Here is a 19,680-nt window from a genome sequence, read left to right on the forward strand (position 1 = left end):
TTCTCTATTATAAATACAAAGAACCATCATCTGGTAGAGTACCTAGTGTTAATTGAATCCTTAGAAAATAACTACAACAGCAACAAAAAGCAGCAGCCTCAAATTCATCAAATAATCCCTTCTGTTATTAAACCATTCATGGAAGAAGAAACAAAGACCACAGATGAATTTCAAAAATTTTTCAATTGTACCTACTCACGGGGAGTAGCAAATACTGCCATATCCATCAAAGTATGTTGTTTTTCTATTATAGATACGATACTAAAACAAGCTTCACAGGTCAACTACCGTCAACTGAGTACAGGCTTTCCTGCAAAATGGGTACTATAAAAGAAAACAACTAGTTTTTGTGCAGATATGGAATTCTGATGAAAGTACTGTCTAAATACTAAATTAAGTGTTTGAAACACTCTGTATATTTGAAATATTAAAATTTCATTAAAATTTGAGAATGAAAGGATTATGTAAATCAACTTCAGTCTATGTGACTGGTCATCACGATGTTACCATAATACAAAAAAATTATTTTTAAAATACTGGATGCAGAGAATAGACAACTTTTTAAATAATAAGGGGCTTATTAATATTTATTGGTCATTATCTACTTAATCTCTGAATTAAACATTTTTCCAGCTTTAGTAGTAGTACAGTATGCATTTTGTTAACGATCACCTTCCATATTATTATTTTTTTAATGTTTGGCTTATGGCATTCTTTCGCCTTTAAATTGAGGACTGAATTGAAGTAAGTCAATGATTAGGAAGATTATACACCTTCCATATGTTAAGATCCCTGGAAAGGTAAAATTTACACACAGCCCACATGTTACTTGATATCAAAGAGTAAACCATAAAGCCTGTGATCCTTAGCTTGAAGATCTAATATCACACTTACCATAACTGGATTTGGGCATGTCAATTTGGAAAATGAGGTTTCCATTTTAAATAATAAATCCTAAATGTTTTTGAAGAAGCCCCAAAATAAGCTTTTACTTAATAGTAAGAAGACAATCTTATATTTAATTCACTTTTATAGTGCTACATGACTTTCCATTTGTATCTTCTTAATTGAGTCCCCATAACAATCATGGAACTTACATAAGACAAGATATATCCCTCAGTTAAGAGATGACAAACACAAGCTCTGTGAGATTAGGTAGCCGAAGGTTAGATACAGTAGTGGGGAGTGAATTGTACCCCCAGATCTCCTGAAACAACATATGTAAAGTACGTAGCCCAGTGCCTGAACCCTTGTATGGACTAGAAGAAAGCTCTCTCTTTTCCCAAGTAGCCCAGTGTTCTTTTCCAGTCCTAGAGTAGTAAATTTAAATGACACACAAAACAATTATTGTTGAAATGAATAATACCTAAATGAAGAAGAAAGAATAATCTCTTTAGTCATAATATCTGCTGCAAATGAGAGCAATTCAGATATTTTCAAAGATAGGAATTACCTTTATGTTTACTAAAACAAGCTTCCATTCTTGAATTGGACTGTTCCACAACAAAAAGTCTAGTAACCAAGGGTTATGGATTAAAATGTGTCCCCCAAAAGACACACTCGGGTCCCAACATCCCAGTTCTGTGAATGTGATCTTATTTGTAAGTAGGATCTTTAAAGATGTTATTAGTTAAGATGAAGTCAAGTTGGATTAGGGTGGGTCCAAATCCAATATGACTCTTGTCCTTACAAGAAGAAATTTGAGCAAAAAAAGAGACACAAAGACGGTCATGTGATGGAGATAGAAATTGAATTATGCTGTCACAAGCCACGCAAAGCATGGATTAGTGGACACCCACCAGAAGCCAGGAGAGAGGCTTAAGTAGATTATTTCCTTTAAGAGAAAGTATGGGCTTGGCTGATCCCTTGGTTTTGGACTTTTAGTCTCCAGACTGTGAGCCAACAAATTTCTGTTGTTTAAGCCAACTAGTCTGTGGTACTTTGTTACAGCAGCATGGGAAATTAAGATGCCAAGAAAGAAGTAAAAATAGCTTACTTAAGTAGTATGTCATACACTAAAATGTTTTCTGAAGAAATCATGACATGAAGGGACACATCTCTATTACCCAATGCAGCCATACATACAAAGGTTAATGAAGTAAAATTGGTCATGATGACAATAAAACAATTATCAAGAAATTGAAAAGGTTTTTGGTAAGCTTAATTCATTTTGACATATTTTGGAAAAAAATCCCTAATCGTTGTAGCAAATCTTATTAATTGAGCCAGGTATCTTCTATTTTTTTTCTTTTATGGTTTAATTTGCACACCTTTATGTTCAATATAAGGATAGCTATGAAAAAAAAACCCAGGAAAATCAGTGCATTTTCTTGTGCTGTAATCATATATGTTCTCTATAATACCTCATCAGCCCTCATACCTTGCTTATACTCTAGTGCATAATAATTCAAGTTTGGTGACCTTGGCCATAACATTTTCCTTACAAAATAAACTAACAAATTTGAAATCTTTCAGTTAGCTGCCCAGGAAGAATACTAAGTGAACCTAGATTTGTATAATATATTTAACTTAAAGGTTGAAAATATACATTACTAAGAAACATCAAAATGAGATTTTTATTTATTTCTCATCTGAAAACTTACTTGTTCCTGCCATGTATTTTGATAGCTAGACTATAAGTTATAATCCAGTAAAGAGCTGCTCTATGAGGATTATGATCCCAGTATTCAAAACACCAATCATATACCAAAACAAAAACAAAAACAAAAAAAACCCCAACAACATAGGACAAGACTGTGATTCCTTACTCCTATAAAACTTTTGAATTTTTTTCTTTAAGTTAATCTATCATGGTATGACAGCTTTGGTCATATGAGCTTTTGATTGACTTGGTTTCACAAACATGAAGGCTAAATCCGGTCTTAAAAACCAACAGGCAAATAAAACTTAACACTTTCATGTTATTATTAATTTTACTGATTTCAGAGAACATCGTATTTCAAAAAAGAGAGAAATCAACCAATTTAAATTAAACATTATGTGCATTCAGATGGGACTCACCTTCAGAGAATCAAAACAGGCCACCACACGACCATTTTCCACATGGCAAACTCTTGGCGGATGGGCAAACTTGCAATCTGCATCAGCTCGAGAGCAAGTTCCTCTTTGAAATTCTCTACAGACTTCTAAAGTCAGCCACCTGGTATCACGAACCAGGGTAACATTGACAGCCGTCATATTGAAAGCAAAATTAAAATCAAGTGCACCTTCTTTAGGACAATATAACTGCTGATTGTTTAAAAGGTTAAAAAGTGAATCAAGCTAAATGTGAAGAGATAGGTGGCTTTGGTGAAAGGTCTATTAGCACTTAAGTTTTCATATAAGTCAAATCCAGTCTAGTCAAACAAAAAGCCAATCATAAAATATAGACTGTATCAGAATAACAAAAAATCAAATTAGAGACCACCTCCTTAAAAGGTAACTGTGAAGGTTAAGATATTAAGTGTTTTATTTTTTTCCTCTGCAAAAGGTACTTCAAATAACTGGCAGACTTTTAAAAGAATTCCGTATTCTCTAGTTGATGTTTTCAATTATTCTTGCAAAAAGCATAGGCTGCTGGCTACGCCTCAATTTGTGGAATGGTCTCAGATCATGGGGAGAAAAGTGTTTCTCCCTATTTCTGGACTGTAAAGGTTAAGATTGGAAAGGATGTCACAACTGTTAAAAAAAAAGTTTTACTGCAAACTTAAGAAGGAAAATGATTAAGAAAATTGAGAATGAAAGAAAAAAAAAGAATGGATAAGCTGCTAACAGTGAACTACAAGCACACAAGGGTATTTTTTTGGTGGGGGTGTGGTAGGGAGAGGGGTTTACAGAGAGGCAGCTCTAGAGTGGAATCCAAGCAGCAGAGTTTTCAGAAAAGGCACTTTTCAGAAACCTGCAAGAAAAAAACATAAAATTAGCTAAAATAATACAATGCTTCCATTTCAGACCATAGATTTGGGAAAAGAAGTAACCATATCCTATTTAAAACAGGAAGCATCTAGATACTGACAGTGCGACATAGTACAGTCAGCCATTGTCAATAGAAAGGGCATTTCCCAATGTAGAACTGTGCATAGTAAAATAAAGTAACTGCTTAGATTTTGCTGTTACAGTATAAGACTGGGCAATGGCCCAATTTTTAAAAAGTAAGGGGTAAAGGCCTTTTCTTTTCAGAGCAATGAAAATGTTCTAAAATTAATTATGGTGATGAAAGTACAATTCTGTGATTATACTGAGAGCCATTGATTGTATACTTTGGATGGATTGTAGGGCGTGTGAATTAAAAAAACATTGTTTCATTTTGATCCACTTGGGGCAGAAATGCACAGAAAATGCTATAGCATGACATGACAGTCCCTTCTGCATTTGTGCATTTATTCCCCTGTGTGTCTCCAGTTTTTAGAGGAGACTAGATTTTAAACTGGTTTTACTTGAAGGCTTGATTATCTGCTCTCATAATCCAGAAAACATGAACTGCTAAGAAAATTCAAGTTGCCATAAGAGATAACTCTGCATGTATCTTTGAAATGTAATTGTTGATGATCACATAAAAGAGTCATGACACAACTAGCTGGAGATCCACTGCATGAGGTAGGGTGAAGGATGGACATGTAAAATGTGCTTCAGACAAGGAAAACAACCCTTTGGAAAAATACAGGGCTCGTCTTCTGTGGCTGCTCTTTTAGTCTCTATAAAGGGAAATTTGAACAACCCAGAAGCAGATTTTGGTATATACGGATAAGTGAGACAGCAATCACCATTCAGTTGCACTTTAAATATTGTATAGCTTTAGGAATTACAGTTTAACCCAGCGCCAACCAGCAACAATTTCCAGCAACTCAACTGAGATGTTACAAGAAAGGTTAATTTATTGGCACAATGCCAAGAACACATGCCAAAATTAAAGGGATTTTCCAAAGCAAAAGTAAACTCAGCTGTGAGTATTAGACAAATTAACTGTTAACTTCATCATAAAAGCAGAACGAAAGTTGTTTAAAACATTTAATTTTTTAAACAATAGTTTCAATAACTACAGAATCTGAATTTTCTATGTCTTCTGCATTTAAGATGAAAGTATCACCTGATTTTTTCAGATATCATGGGAAATTAAGTATCTAGAAAATTCAAGCAAACTTGTCTTGTTCATTCAGAGAAAAAGTTTTTCATTTAGCCATTAATTATGGAAATCTTTCAGAAATGTATACAATGTATATTTGCTTTCTTAAGAAAATACTGAAAATAGTTTGGCCTCTGGCTAAAGACTTCAGGTAGTAGTATAGTTCTCCCTTAGTGGCAGAAGTTCTATGACTGCTCTTCACTTACTCTGGAACCCTATTGCATTATATCTCATGCAGGACTGTGTTTTGAGGGTTAAGGTTTTCAGACAAATGCCATCTAGAAAAATATTTTAAAATTTATTTTTTTAAAAGGCCTGATGGGGGAAATGAAAATGAAAAACACAGGGAGATACCACTTCATACCCACTAGAACTACTATCATGAAAAGATAGATAATGACAAGAGAGACTATAAAATGGCACAGCCCCTTTGGAAAACAGTCTGGCAGTTCCTCAAAAAGTTGAATGTAGGGTTCCTTTTTGACCTAGCAATGTCATTCTTATGTTTATACCCAAGAGAAATGAAAACTTATGTCCATGCAAAAACTTGTACACTAGTGTTCTTAGAAGCATTATTCATAATAGTAAAAAAGTGGGAACAACCCAAATGCCATCAAGAGAAGAACAGATAAACAAAATGCAGTATATCCATACAATGGAATATTATTTGGTCACAGAAGGAATGAAGTACTGATATATACTACAACATGGATGAAACTTGAAAACCTTATGCTAAGTGAAAGAAGTCAGAACCAAACTGTCACATATTGTAGGATTCCATTTATAAAAAGTTCCAAGATAGAGAAATGCATAGAGACAGATAGTAGATTAGTAGTTGGTTAGGGCTTGGAGGAATGGAGGGTAGAAGCAATATAGCTAAAGGGTTTCTTTTTGAGGTGATAAAAGTATTCTAAAATTGACTGTGGTTATGGTTGCACAACTGTGAATATACTGAAAACCAATGATTTGTATACTTTGAGTAAATATGTATGGTATGTGAACTATATGTCAATAAGGCTGTTATTTTTAAAGAGGAGACTAAAAAGACATGACAACCAAAGAATTTTATGGCCCAATAGGATTGGCTGGCCCCAGCCTAGATTCTCCTTAGACACAAATGCTTCTAAATAGAGTTGGTAAGTTGAATTCAAGACTAAATTAGTTTCTATACTTTAACTGACTTATGTATTATAGAAAATACTGTGAAATAGCAATAAGGACAATGGCTACATTTATGTTCTGGGAATTTGTAAGTTTATATTAAAAATATAAATTCAAACTTAATTCTAAAACTAAATTATATAGGTTGTCTGAACACATTTGAAAAAAAATAAACAAAAAGGAATATATACACTTAGAAGTGTCGAACATTTTCGCAGAATATAAACAATGAGAGTCTGGACAAAGATTTTTCTACAGAATCCATTCAAGAATTGAAATAGAAATAGATAATAAACAATAAATGAAAAAATACCAAGAGGAACTGTCCCCTGGCTATGTGTCTTATGTAAGTTTGGGGATGGGAGAAAAACGAATTTTCTTCTTTTTACCTATAACCTCTCATGGAATCCTAGCCAATTCCTCAAAGCGGTTCTAGCCAGCACATGTCTTCAGACTAAAACTATTTTTGGAGCTGCAAATAAGCTAGGATTAAATTAAATGAAGTTGGTGTGAGGATGGGGAGAAATTCTTGTGTGCAGCTATGTTGGTCTGACCAGGTAGAAAAGACAGAAATTTTTTACATTTTCCTTCCATATTCAGGAACAACTCCACAGCTTTATCTTTGCTATGTTAGAATTGAGTAATAGGAATGTACTTTTGTTACTTAGGATTTAGAGTCCTCTAATGTAGAATATGAGAAGTCACCATGTCAAAGTATATTTGTACTTGGATAGTGTTTACAGTTTACAAGTGTTTGTATTTCCATGATATTTGGAATTCTAAAAAAAAAGTCTAAAGTAGGAATGGTATGGGTGATTACTACCACAAAAATACCAATGAAGGAAATGAAGCTCATAGACATTAAATAACTTGTTTGAAGTCACGAAGCCTTAAGTGGTAGAGCCATGACTCCAAGTTAAATCCTCTGACTCTAAATCGAATGAAGATTCGAGCAGAGAAATATAATAGAGGTCATTTCTTATCTCCCTTGGGAATCTGAATGAAAGAAAGCTGGTGATTTTTTTAAGTTCTTATTGTTCATTCTCAGAAATTAAGTTCACCATCTTCATAACATCCCCAAGTTGGGCTAGACTGACATTTATCCAGCACCTACCATGTGCCAGACAATCTTCTAGATCTGAACAAGACTGATAAGGTCCTTCCACAGAACTTCCTATGCTCATTTAAATAGAGAAGAAACCAGTGGCACAGAGAAGAGAAATGATTATGAGAGTTTATACAGGGCTAGAAGCAGAAGTATTCCATCACTAACACAGGCCTCTAATTCTCCATGGATACACCAAGCACTATGACTTAAATTACACTTTTTAACATAGACTCAAACACTAATGCACAGAAAGGAGTCAATCAGAGAAATATCTTGGAATTCTTCACTACCAGTTCTACTGCTCTCTGGATTCTTCTTGCAGAGGGTATTACTATTCCCATTTTACAGAAGAGGAAGCAGATGAAGAAAGGTTAAATAATTTAACTTGTACTTCTTCATGTAGCTATTAGGTGATCAAGCTATGATTCAGCCAGTCTGACCCTCTTAACCATGCCACGATACTGTGTCACTCTCATAGCACATTATCACATTCTTCCTCCATATAGCTAATTGGGCCCTCAACTTTTCTCCCTTATTAGACTGTGTGCTCCTAGAGGATAGAGATCATGTTTTACTCAACTTTGCCAGATCTATCTTGTTATTGGAGGTTAGAGCTTTACAGCATTCCTCAGGTTTCCTATTTTGAATGCTGTAAAGATTAAACTGTAATTTCACATTAACCCTTCTGTTGTACAATGCTAACAAGGAGTTTTGTCCATGGAGCACCCTCTATATTGGCTGAGCTTTGGCCACCCCTGACAGGTTAGAATCCGCTGGATCCATTAGAATCTATTGGTGAGTGTTTATCTCACCACTTTAATGTACTTGCCCAACAAAGGCTTAAATGAAATCACTGTGCATGTTGGGGGCAGAGGGAAGCTTCACTTTGAGCTTTGAACCCTAAGTACTCTTACTTGAAAATAAAAGAGTTAATTTTCACTTTTAATTGATGCTCATCTATAAGAATCCTAGATAAGACTTAACATGAGGGAAATATAAAAATTTTTATAATAAAATTACATATACAGCAGATGCATAATTAATTGTATCTTTGAAAAATTGATTAAAAATTTTGAAGGATTCTCAACTTTGCTCATGGAAGTTATCTCAGAAGTAAAACAAAAGAGGAAAGAAATATTTTCTACTGTTCTAATGAAAATTGTAACTTGCTCCACAGTTGTTTGCAAGGTTACTGCCAGCAGCTACTTTTGTCCCATTTTTCCTACCCTGTCCTTGTCTCCTCCTTTCTTCTGTCTTCTCTCCACAAACCAGCACATAGCTTAGAAACAAGGCCAATACCTAGTCCCGAAGATCACAAAGATACTATTTGGCATCTACACCAGGGATTCTTAACCTTTTTTGTTCAATGGACCCCTTTGGCAGTCAAGTAAAAATCACAGACCCCTTACTAAGTCCACACTATACTGTGTATTATTTAATAATTATATCACATCCACACCAACACGTCTGCACAAGAATGTTTTATTTTTTTTATTTAAATTCAAGCTTACAGACCCCTGGGCTACACCAATGTCTGAAGAGACATTCCTTTAAATGCATTTATCAATCTCCTGAACAAACAATGAAAACAATGTTTTCGTTCTTTCCAGTTTAAGCTATCCTTACATCTGTATTACCTCCGAATTTCTTTTGGCCATTTATTTTGGCTTTACAAATATAAGACACACCTGCCACATGCAGCTTGAATTGGCAGGCTGACAAGATTTAAAAGCTTTCAACTCTTCGAATTTGCTTCAAGTTCTATTTCCCTCATGTGTGTTGGTTAGTGGTCCACCAACACACATTCTTTGTGGCATATGAGAGGTGCTCAGCACTGCAAATGGAAACCATGATTTCACAGGCATCCTATGGAAAACTGAGTTTTCTGACTGGAAAAAAAAAGTCTGAAAAAATAAAAATATTTGTACTAAATATAATAAATATATGTACTAAATTTCTTCATTAAAGTTTTAAAAAATATTCATGCATAGTTTTTTTCACAATAATAATGAGATAATAACTTTAACATCTTTTTTAAAAAGCAGGTAAATCAAGTTATCCCATTTGAAAAGCAATTAAATGGCCCAGCTTGGTTCATACATCTGGTCATTTTAAAACAACCACGGGCACTATAATGTCCCTTTTGAACAAAGCTTTAGTAATGTATATGACTGGTTTTGTTTTTCAAAGTATTTTTAAAAATAAAAATAGCTGTGTCTACTTTTAATATACTAAATTATGAGAACTTACTAAGAAATGCCATTTAAATATTTTAATCTAATTTTTGAAAAAATAACATAACCTCGTATACTACTGAATATCCTAAACGCAACTGTTACTAAATAACATTGGCTAAGTGCTTGCTTATGTACATAGGACAGAAGTCTAAGTGCCATTACAAGATCTTCATTCACCATAAATTGGATTTAAAATTGAAGACAATAGGAACTCAAAATATTCAGCAATTCAAGTCCTACAATTCTCAAACATTTGAGATGAATGAAATATAAAATGAATCACAAGACAGACTGCATTTAATATACACAGGGTATTTTTTCTGATGATTCATTCAACAAATATTTATTGAGCCTCTAATATGGCCAAGGTCCTGGAAATACAAAGGTGAGCAATACAAAATCCCTGTTCCGTGAATCATACATTCTAGTGGGTGGCAGCAGACAGTGAGAATAGGGGAGCAGCAAATAACAAAGAAATACATTCATCATTCATTTTATCCATTCAAAAAATATCTACTATCATTACCTAAAATTCAGATAAATGAAGGCTTTCAAAATGTATATGTGAAAAAATACCAATCAATAAATATTTATTATACACCTACTATATGCACAGGTCAGGGCCAGGTGCTTCTGGAGAAGCAGAAATTTGAGACATTGCATCTGCACTCAAGAAGCCTCTAATCTAGTTGGGGAGGTAAAAACTACACTTATGAAAAAAAAGCAAGCAATGCAAGAGAATTAAGAACAAACCTCAGTAGAGTTAACAACATATATGATGAGACTTGTGAGAAAAGAATATCACTAAGCTTCTGGTATCCTAAGACCTCGAGTAGCCAAGGGAGTTTTCAAGGAGGAGGAAGTGAAGCTGGGCTTTAAAAAATGAGAAGGACCTAGGTGAGGGAGGAGGACCAGAGAGCATTCCTCAAAAGAGGAACAGCATGCATGAAGGCAAGAAAGTCAGAATGGGCATGGGATGTTTGTAGAATGGTGAGAAGGCTTGGGCTGGCTAGGATGGCAGGTTCATATCAGGGAAGAAAGAGAATGTATGCATGGGTGGGTTCTGAAGGACCTTGAAAGTGACCCAAGAAGTACTTGTTGCAGAATTGAGAGCACCTCTCAAAGATTTTAGCAGAGTAGAAACTTACTGACCATAAAAGTAACATGTTAACAATGACCTGCCCTTAGAAAACCGTTTTATGTAAGGAGCCTACAACACACAATCAGAGCAAAGTCCATATGTCTAATATAATCTAAAACAGTGGTTCTTAACAGGGGGCCCATATGTTTGAATTCAAATTTTTAAAAAACAACATTATTCTTGTGGGGACGAGTTGGTGCGGGTGTGATATATTTATTAAATAACACACAGTAGAGTGTGGACTTAGTCAGAGGTCCATGGTTCTCACCTGACTGGCAAAGGGGTTCTGTAGTACAAAAAAGGTTAAGAACCCCTGCTCTAGAAGAACGAAAGTTGAAGGGGAAGGGGTTAAAGGTCTGGGAGTATCTCTCCAGGTCACAGGCTCTGTGGGGCCAGGACAGGCAGTGATTCAAGTACAGAAACAAATTAAAAGGGGCAGCTTCTTAATTTGCAGTTTGCTAACAATCCATTTATTGACTCCAGGCATTAAGGATACATAATTACACTCCTATTTTCTGAGTTTGCTCCAACACTTTCCAATCTTAATCTCAATAAAGGAAATTCTGTTTTAAAATACAGTGGACATTTTAACTTGTTTTTCTTTTTAGTCAGATTTTGCTAGAGAATTGACTCGTGCGGAGGTAAATTTAGACAGTAACTTTTTGGCAATAATGGCATCTTGTAAATTCCTGCTACAGAACTTTAACCAGCACCCCAGTGGTTTGAAAGTATTCACAATCTTCCCAAAGCAGATATTAGATTCAGTTCAATTGAATTTTAGGGGCCAATTTACTCACTGACAAAATCTGGTTGAACATTCGCTGTTCACTCCCCCCGTCCATATACACAATACACACGCAATAATTGCAAAATAATAATGAAAAGTAAACATTAAATGTTTATGTATCCTTTAAATACTTACCCACCTCAGGAGTAACTCTAGTCAAACTTATGAGTCATAAAGAGATGATTATTTGTCAAAGAGTTAAACCAAGGTAGCACCTAAGTGATTTAACTGTATAAAGGGATTCATCACTGTAACTAGAAGGCATCCAGTGAGGGTTTCCTTATTTGAATTCATCACTGGTATTATAGACAATAAATTCAGAACCATACTCTCAAACCAAAGCACCTGTTCTTTATGAGAAGCACTTAGAAAACTAGTGAAAGAACAGGAAAAAAAAAAAAAGGTTTGTGACTGAAAATGTTGGGAGAGTCCTGAGTGATTTCAAGGACCAACCAGTTTTATGAATCAATGCCAAACCTAGTAGACTAAAAGGAATTTTCTGGGAAACACTGTATCTGAACTTACTCCTGATAGAGGCCTTATTTCACATTCATATCATATACATAACTGAAATATGTATCTATAAACCAATTGCCTAGAGTTATTTGGAAAGCCAGCTGCTTTACTAAGGAGTTAAGACTTGGGAGCACAGATAGGACAAAATATTAAATTTATTTTTATTTTTTTATTTTTTTAAATATTAAATTTAAATTCTTCATTTTTCTCTTGATATTACAGTATAATTTATTCTGGACTGGAAATCATGGTCCTTTCTTTACTAAAGAAAAAACAAAACCAAACTTTAGAGGAAGTGTAAAATGGTCTGGCTTTTTAACATTTTTTCACTAAATTCTGGACAAGTAGTCAATGTCCTTACTAACACTGTCCTTACTAACTACCGTACAGTTATCATAAAGCCATCTTTCTGGCCCAGATAGAATAGTTCTCTTCTACCTTCCGAGGTCAATCACAGCAAGTCACAATAGAAAGATTACAAAACCCCCAAAGCAGAGAGGAGCTGTAAAGAAGATTGGTTTAATTATAGCATAAGAATCTTCTCTAAGAACAATTCTACAAAATCTATCAATTTCTACTCATTTGCCTTGATGAATGGGGAAATAATTTATGTGCCTGCTTTTGCAAGGTGCACATTTAAATCCTGACCTCAGGTTTCAAAAAAGGGTGGGGATATAGAAAGTCAAGTACACATAAAATATAAAAAAATACCCCCAAAAAAATGTCTAAATGAGTTCATAATTGTTATTAAAACCAGTGAGGGACAGAGTAATCTATTGATTACTCTGACCTTGAATGGAGGCCCAGAAAAGTTCATCCACTTGGCTAAAATACCTGACATTGCTAGTGTACACATAAAGAGCTCATGGTCCAGTTTCATCATATTTGAGATCTTGGCAATCTGACCAGGATGGGTAGGCAGATTCCCAAAAGTTTAACCCAATTGTCCTGGTTCATTTTGTTTCTTTCAACTCATTTCCAAGTTGGAGATTATTTCCTACCTGTGGAAGCAGTTTACATACTACTGACAATCAAAAGGGCACTTTCCAAAAAAAACAAAAGATAAAAAAAAAAAAAACCAACCAACAAACGAAAAAAGGGCACCTTCTGTAGCTTTGAATGCCTGGGGAAAGGCAGGCCCTTTCTTCTGATGCTTAAGGGTTTATTGCCTTTCTTTACTTACAGTGCAACTGCCTTGGCACCCTTACAGTTTCAGAGAACACCACCCTCTTTGCACACATGGCTTTGTCCCGATTGCCTCTCTAATGTAGGCTGTCCAAACTTTGGACTCTGCTTTTCTACCATGTTCTACCTGATCCTCTCTTTCTAAAACCTGTTAAAATCAAACTGAGCTTATCTGCTTATAATCACCTGACCCTCATGGCCCCACAGTCTGTTACCAGCCCAAATGATATAACCTGTTTAACAATTTTTTTTTGTTTAGGCCTCTCATCCTATTTCTACCTATTAGATCCCATTTCCTCTGTTAATTTCTGGTCAGAATAAACTGGTTCCACATAAAATATTACCTATATCAATTTCTAATTAACTGGCATAATGGGAATTTTACTGAATAAGAATTCCAAGAGTTAAGTATATGGTTCACAAAATAACCGCTAAAACACAATGAGGAGGATGAATTTATTTTGGGAAATACATTTTATGACGTATTCTAGTTCTGCTGTCTTGGTTATTAAACAACTGGCATTCCTAGGTGTTACTGAGAGTTTGACATTTATGGAGCTCTTGTGTTGTGCCAAATATTATACTAACCATTTTATATTCATTATCTCATTCAATAATCCTTGATAGCCTATGATATAGACACTATTAAGAAGTGATGTTAAAGTCTGATTTAAAAACAAAATCCCTTCCTCATAAATCTCAATTCTAGACTTGTCACCAAATCATGATGTTGATTTTTTTTTTAATATTTAAAGTTCTCATAAGTCATAATAAAGGAGCCATGGACACCAAAAAAAAAATATCCTCACTTTTCTTTCCAGGTTCCTGAAGATACAATATGAAAGCTTATTCCTGCCTCTCCATGGAAGCCAGAGGATCCTGAATTACTTGTAATTTTGTAGGTATATCTTCTCTTCTATGTCTGGCAAATAAGTTAAAAAATGCTTGGCACACTGAGTTTTAAATCACCCATTCAAGGGAACATGTGGCCCAGAAACCTGGGATCAAGCTGGCAGAAGGGAAGCATAAAAGCCTTTGGACATAGTAAATTCCTCTCCCAATAATGAAAATTCCCTACAAAAATGGCTGTACAAATCAAACAGAAAACTTTGAACTAAGATTTAGAAATTATACAAAATCAGTGAAGCTATAATACAATAAAGTAGCTAGTACCCTAAAAAAGTCAACTCTTCCAGTGTGCTATCTTGTAAGTTTGCCATATTAAAAACCTGGAATATGCAAATCATAAACAGAGGGCAAAAGAAAAAAGATTTCTCCACATGAGGATTTCAGGACAAGTTCTGACTAAGAGCCTGAAAAGAATGCTGGGATTAGTAACTAAAACTAAAGGGAGATGCTGAAATCAAGGCAGTAAGGAAGTCCGTACACCAAAGTAAGCACCAACATACATGGAAATTAAGAAGATAGCCATGTATTAAAAATAAACTCAAAAAATGTTTAAATAGCAAGGCTAAAAAAGAAAAACAGAAGCAGTGGCTTAAATAGTAACTAAAGAGAGAATTTACATTTACACTGAGGTGAGTGTAATGTCCTTCAAAGTTGATGACAGTAGTTACCACGTTGTGTTTAGCAGTTCAAAATCATGTAAGGAGACACTGGAGGGGTGATGATGAAATTAAGGTTAACATTATATCATCCATAGCACCAAGTACTGAATGATTTAAGTGATTAAATTTGACAGCCATATAATTCAAGATACAGATGAAGAAGACCAAAATGCCTTGATTCTACTTAAAATAACTGTTTAATCCCATAAAAAGACCATGAAGGTTCTCAGCATAAAACAAACTTTCTCAACTCACACTGATCTATAAACTGTGCATAAAGCCCCAGGGCCTGAATATAGACAGCATTATCAATCACAGACTATTATACTTTTGTTCCACTAAAAACACTCAAGCCTCAATCAAAAAAATAGCTCTCACATTAGTAATTACTGACACAAGTCAGGTTACCAGGTTTGTCTAAAGTTAAATAAGACTCTTTCAGCACAGGATAAGGATTTTGAGAATTCTACACCAGGAATCCTAAAAGATCAAGTCCTGCTGTTATTTCCAGACAGGCAAATGAAGGATTCTAAACCATTCTGGTTAGATGGCTCATATACAATTACTGAATTCATATTGATACAATTACTGATTCATAATATTTCCTTCATAAATTTATTCACTGAACAAACTTTTATTAAGGATTAACTCAAGGCTGTGTACCTAGATATTGAGGATATAAATTAGCCTTAACCCCTCAATGCTTACAGTCTCTTTTCCAAATTTCAAATTCCCAAAAGAATAGCTTAGTGGATAGAAGACGTGATTTTATGAATCCAGATGTTATATACTTTTCATTTAAAAAACAACAACACATGTTTAGGCACAGAAGGTTACTGAAAAATAAGCCAAGTCATATATATCATTAAGAACCCATCCATTCCTTGATCATATCCCCTCAGGCATCTTCCCATTATCTCTCTCTCTTTTTTTTAAGATTTATTTATTTATTCCCCGCCCCCCCCCCCCCCCCCCCCGCCCTGGTTGTCTGTTCTGTGTCTATTTGCTGCGTCTTCTTTCTTTGTCGGCTTCTGTTGTTGTCAGCGGCACAGGAATCTGTGTTTCTTTTTGTTTAAGCAGCAATTTCTGTCTCTCAAGCAATGATCCATGTGACTTTTCTACACTTCATCCCTGCCTCTTTCTCGAAAAAGAATTTCAAATCCTTCATTCCTGGAATATTCTCCACTTGATACGCCTCTTCTTCACCCCCAATCACTCCTGCAAACACTACAGTATGGCTTTCACCCCCACCATTTCTACTAAAACTGCCCTATTTGCAATGACTGAATTCAAGAACAACACTAATCTAAATTAAACAGTTTTGGAAATGTAGGTATATTCACTATTCATTCTCTCAGCACAGTAACCAATACAACTAGGTTCTTAATAAACACCAGCTGAATTGAACATTATCTAAAGAATAAAGGTGGCAGTATGCTTCACACAGCAGTTACTGAAAAGATATTTCAAAATTGTCAGTGATATACAGGTAGGGCCCTGTGTATTTACAAAAACTGATTTTTCCCTTCATTTATTACTCAAATATGTATTAAGTACTTAAGTACTAAGTGCTAGGTACTGGAGGTAGAACTGTGATCAAAACAGACATAGTTACTATTCTCATGGACCTCCATAATCTAGCAAACTTTACTTTTGATGCCACACATGTAATAAATCTGTTTACAGAAAAAGGGGTACAACATGGATTTTTTAAGTATACGTTTTAAGGTCTCATAGTCTTATGAAATGCACCCCCTCCTTTCTTATTTGGAGAAATTCTACTTGTTTCTCTAGGACCAGTTTCTCAATTCAAACAAGCAGAAGGGATCACTGGGTTCTCAAAGCACTTTGTTCAAGTAGACTTCCCCACTGTGAGCTCATTATATCATGGGCATTAGTTGTACACTGATTTCTATAAACCCGTCCAGGGCAAGATCTAGTATGGTGTCTGACACTTAATAGGCTCTCAGTCCATTTTAAAAATTTCATTTCACAGATGAAGAAACTAAGGCCCAGAAAAGTTAAGAAAGTGTAGGTGTTGTGTAGTGTATAGCATTTGCTGTAGGATCACAAACACCTGGATTCAACCAAGATCTTTAGACTCAGCATCTCAGTTTCCAAGCAGGATCAAATCATATGACAGACATGAAAGCACCTGGCATGAGGCAGGCACTCAATAAATCCATGATCCCAATTAGTGACATAGAACAGATATTAGACATGGTAGGTGGATTGTTAGGAATTTAAAGAAAATGGAAAAAACCCACAATGAATAGTTACATTGCAGTATTTATTTGGTGTTTTAGACTTGACTTTAGCCAAAATGAACATTTAAATAAATTCAGTGTGGGAGAGTGAGATAGACCTAGATGGAAAGGAGTAAAGAGTTGCTCTAGGAACAGAATACAGAGCTGATGTAATAGCATCCTTTGAGACTATAGTAAAACACCCAGGTATTGGCAACATCAGTTAATTAAATGGGCAAGAGTTTTATGTAATCAAAATAAAGGTGGCACAACCAAATGGAGGATAAATGAAAGCAGTCCCTTTCCAAATCTTTTAAAAGGAAAATGTATTTTAAAAATAAAGTCCCAGTTGGAAACTTAAAAATCAAAAGTGCACTACATTGCAATACAGGGTACTCACTTATGAGACAAAAGAGAGAAAAAAATGAAATGCCCCTGCTTTTGTTACACTCAGGAAAGTTATCCCAGGATAGCATAGTGGTTAAAAATGGGATTCTGGAGCCTCGTTGAAAGACCTTGAGCAAGTTATCTAAACAATCTGCACTTCAGTTTCCTCATCTATAAAATGGTGCCTCTATCTATCTGTGTTGTTTTGCAGAGTGAAATGAGTGAATATTTATAAAGCACTTTGAGCAGTGTCAGACACAAAGTAATCACTGATTAAGTGTTTCTGAAAATCTCAACTCATTTTCTTCAATATGGAAACACTGATCCGGCAACACCCATTACATTACTGTACAAACTAAAATAAAAAAGGTTGTTATTGTAATTATTTCGATGCCATCAAGTTCTCTATATAAGTACTTACAAAATGAGGAACTTTGAAGATGAACTGAGATGATCAAGAAAAAATAAAGGCATGTGGTGGACTTTGTTTTCTGTTTCTCCAGAAAGATCTATATGTGAAAGTTATAGAGAGGGCACATTTTAGCTTAACACAGTGAAGGGCCTTCACTGTGTTAATACTTCTAATAAATTCAAATTTATTAGAAGTAGCATACAACTGAGTTCTGAATCTCACCTGCTTTATAACTACAAACTCCTGGAAATACAGAATGAGAAGCTATGCATTCTTAGATTATCCTCTCTTACCCAAAGGTAACACTTCTTGTAAATAACAATGAATGCATCTATGCAGAAGAAAAGAATAATCACTGTTGGCTCCTGTTTTCTTTTATTGTGAATGGGAAAGGGTTATTTATATCTGCCAATTTCTTCCAAATGCAAAGCATGGCATTGGTAGCAATAAGTCCAGGAAAATGAAGGAAAGAAAAAGAACAAACCGTCATATTTCTATTATGCATTAGAATCTGAGGTTTTTATTGGTAGTTGAGTTGTTCAGTCGGGGCTCAAGCAGATCTAAAGCTAAGGTGTGATCTCCCACATTTTTATTTTAGTAAAAGCCTGAGTCACAGACTTAAACATGAGCAGTGATACTCTACAGGTCTCATTTTTCAGACAAGACAACAGTACTCTAGAGGATAAATAACTTGGTCATAGTTAAAAAGAAAGTTCATGACACAGCCAGCACCAGAGTCAGTTCAGATGACCAAGGTTGAATACCTTGTTCTATACCTTGGAGGAAGTTTTAAAATCCATCTCTCTCTCCCTCTCTCCCTTTCCCTTTCTCCTTTCTCTCTGTCTCTCTGTGTGTGTCTCTCTCTCCTCTTTCTTTTCACAGTTTAACTCTTAATTTTCATGGCATAAAAATATAAATGGTCATAAATACTGAAGCTACTATGTCTCTACTTAAAATATTCTATTTATTTGATTGCAAAGTTGAAATAAATGCTTTCAAAAGTTCAGAAGAATTAGAGTAATGGTCCCTATTTTACAAGTAGACTATAAAACTAGGAACCTGCTAGGAAAGTTAATAAATTATCCTTACTATTTGATGCAAATTGGCTTCTATATCAATCCAAGCATCAATGTCCAAAAGAAAGCAGGAATTAGAATGAGTGACAGAAGCTGGTAGCTAGCTGGTGGATGAGAGATCAACTCAGGGATTTTCAGAGACCAGAGGAAGATATCACCACATATATGTGTTCACTGTATCCAGGAAATCAGTGACTGTGTGTGTGTGCATGATGTGTTTGTGTATGTTGTGGGGGTGGCAGAATCTTCTGCTGGGTGATAAACAACTAAATCTAGTTCTTACCTACATAAAAAATGCTGGGGGACTAACTCACTTGAAACCTAAAGAAAACTGTATATCAATCTGCCTATAATTGCTAATTGATTGAATATTTACATTGAATATTTTAATAAAGAATTATTTTTATAGGAAAAAACTGATTCAGTTATGTACTGTTATTCTATACTCACTGTTAATGCACACATTTGGAAGCTCAGATGGTTAAAATTTACAACCAGGCACCACCTGGTGGCACCTAATAGAATTGTAGGCAGAATGGTTAGCTGAAAATAAGCAGCCTGATTGAGGTTAGCTTTGAAAAGACAAAGAAGAAATATATATGTGATAAAAAATGCCACTGAAATATCTAAAGCTATGCCTTTATATTGACTAATTTATTCATTTAGGTTGTATTTAAAATATATATAGATTGCTACAGGTGAATCCATTGCATTGCAATTCCTACTAATGGATA

General features: G+C 34.9%; 1 protein-coding gene across 8 annotated transcripts in view; it reads right to left on the minus strand.

Annotated features, from left to right (window-relative positions):
• MBNL3 (muscleblind like splicing regulator 3) overlaps positions 1-19,680 on the minus strand; it is a 166,253-nt gene that overhangs the window by 78,079 nt on the left and 68,494 nt on the right. For 7 of the 8 annotated variants that reach the window (XM_004466997.4, XM_071212937.1, XM_058291702.2 and 4 more), the window contains exon 2: positions 3,022-3,898. The exons of the other annotated variant lie outside the window; for it this stretch is intronic. In XM_004466997.4, coding sequence (XP_004467054.1) covers positions 3,022-3,198 — 177 coding nt within the window. In that variant the 5' untranslated portion in view covers positions 3,199-3,898. The remainder of the gene's footprint in view (positions 1-3,021; positions 3,899-19,680) is intronic. 8 annotated transcript variants of the gene reach the window in all.

Source organism: Dasypus novemcinctus, chromosome X, assembly GCF_030445035.2.
Source record: "Dasypus novemcinctus isolate mDasNov1 chromosome X, mDasNov1.1.hap2, whole genome shotgun sequence".
Lineage (NCBI taxonomy): Eukaryota > Metazoa > Chordata > Mammalia > Cingulata > Dasypodidae > Dasypus > Dasypus novemcinctus.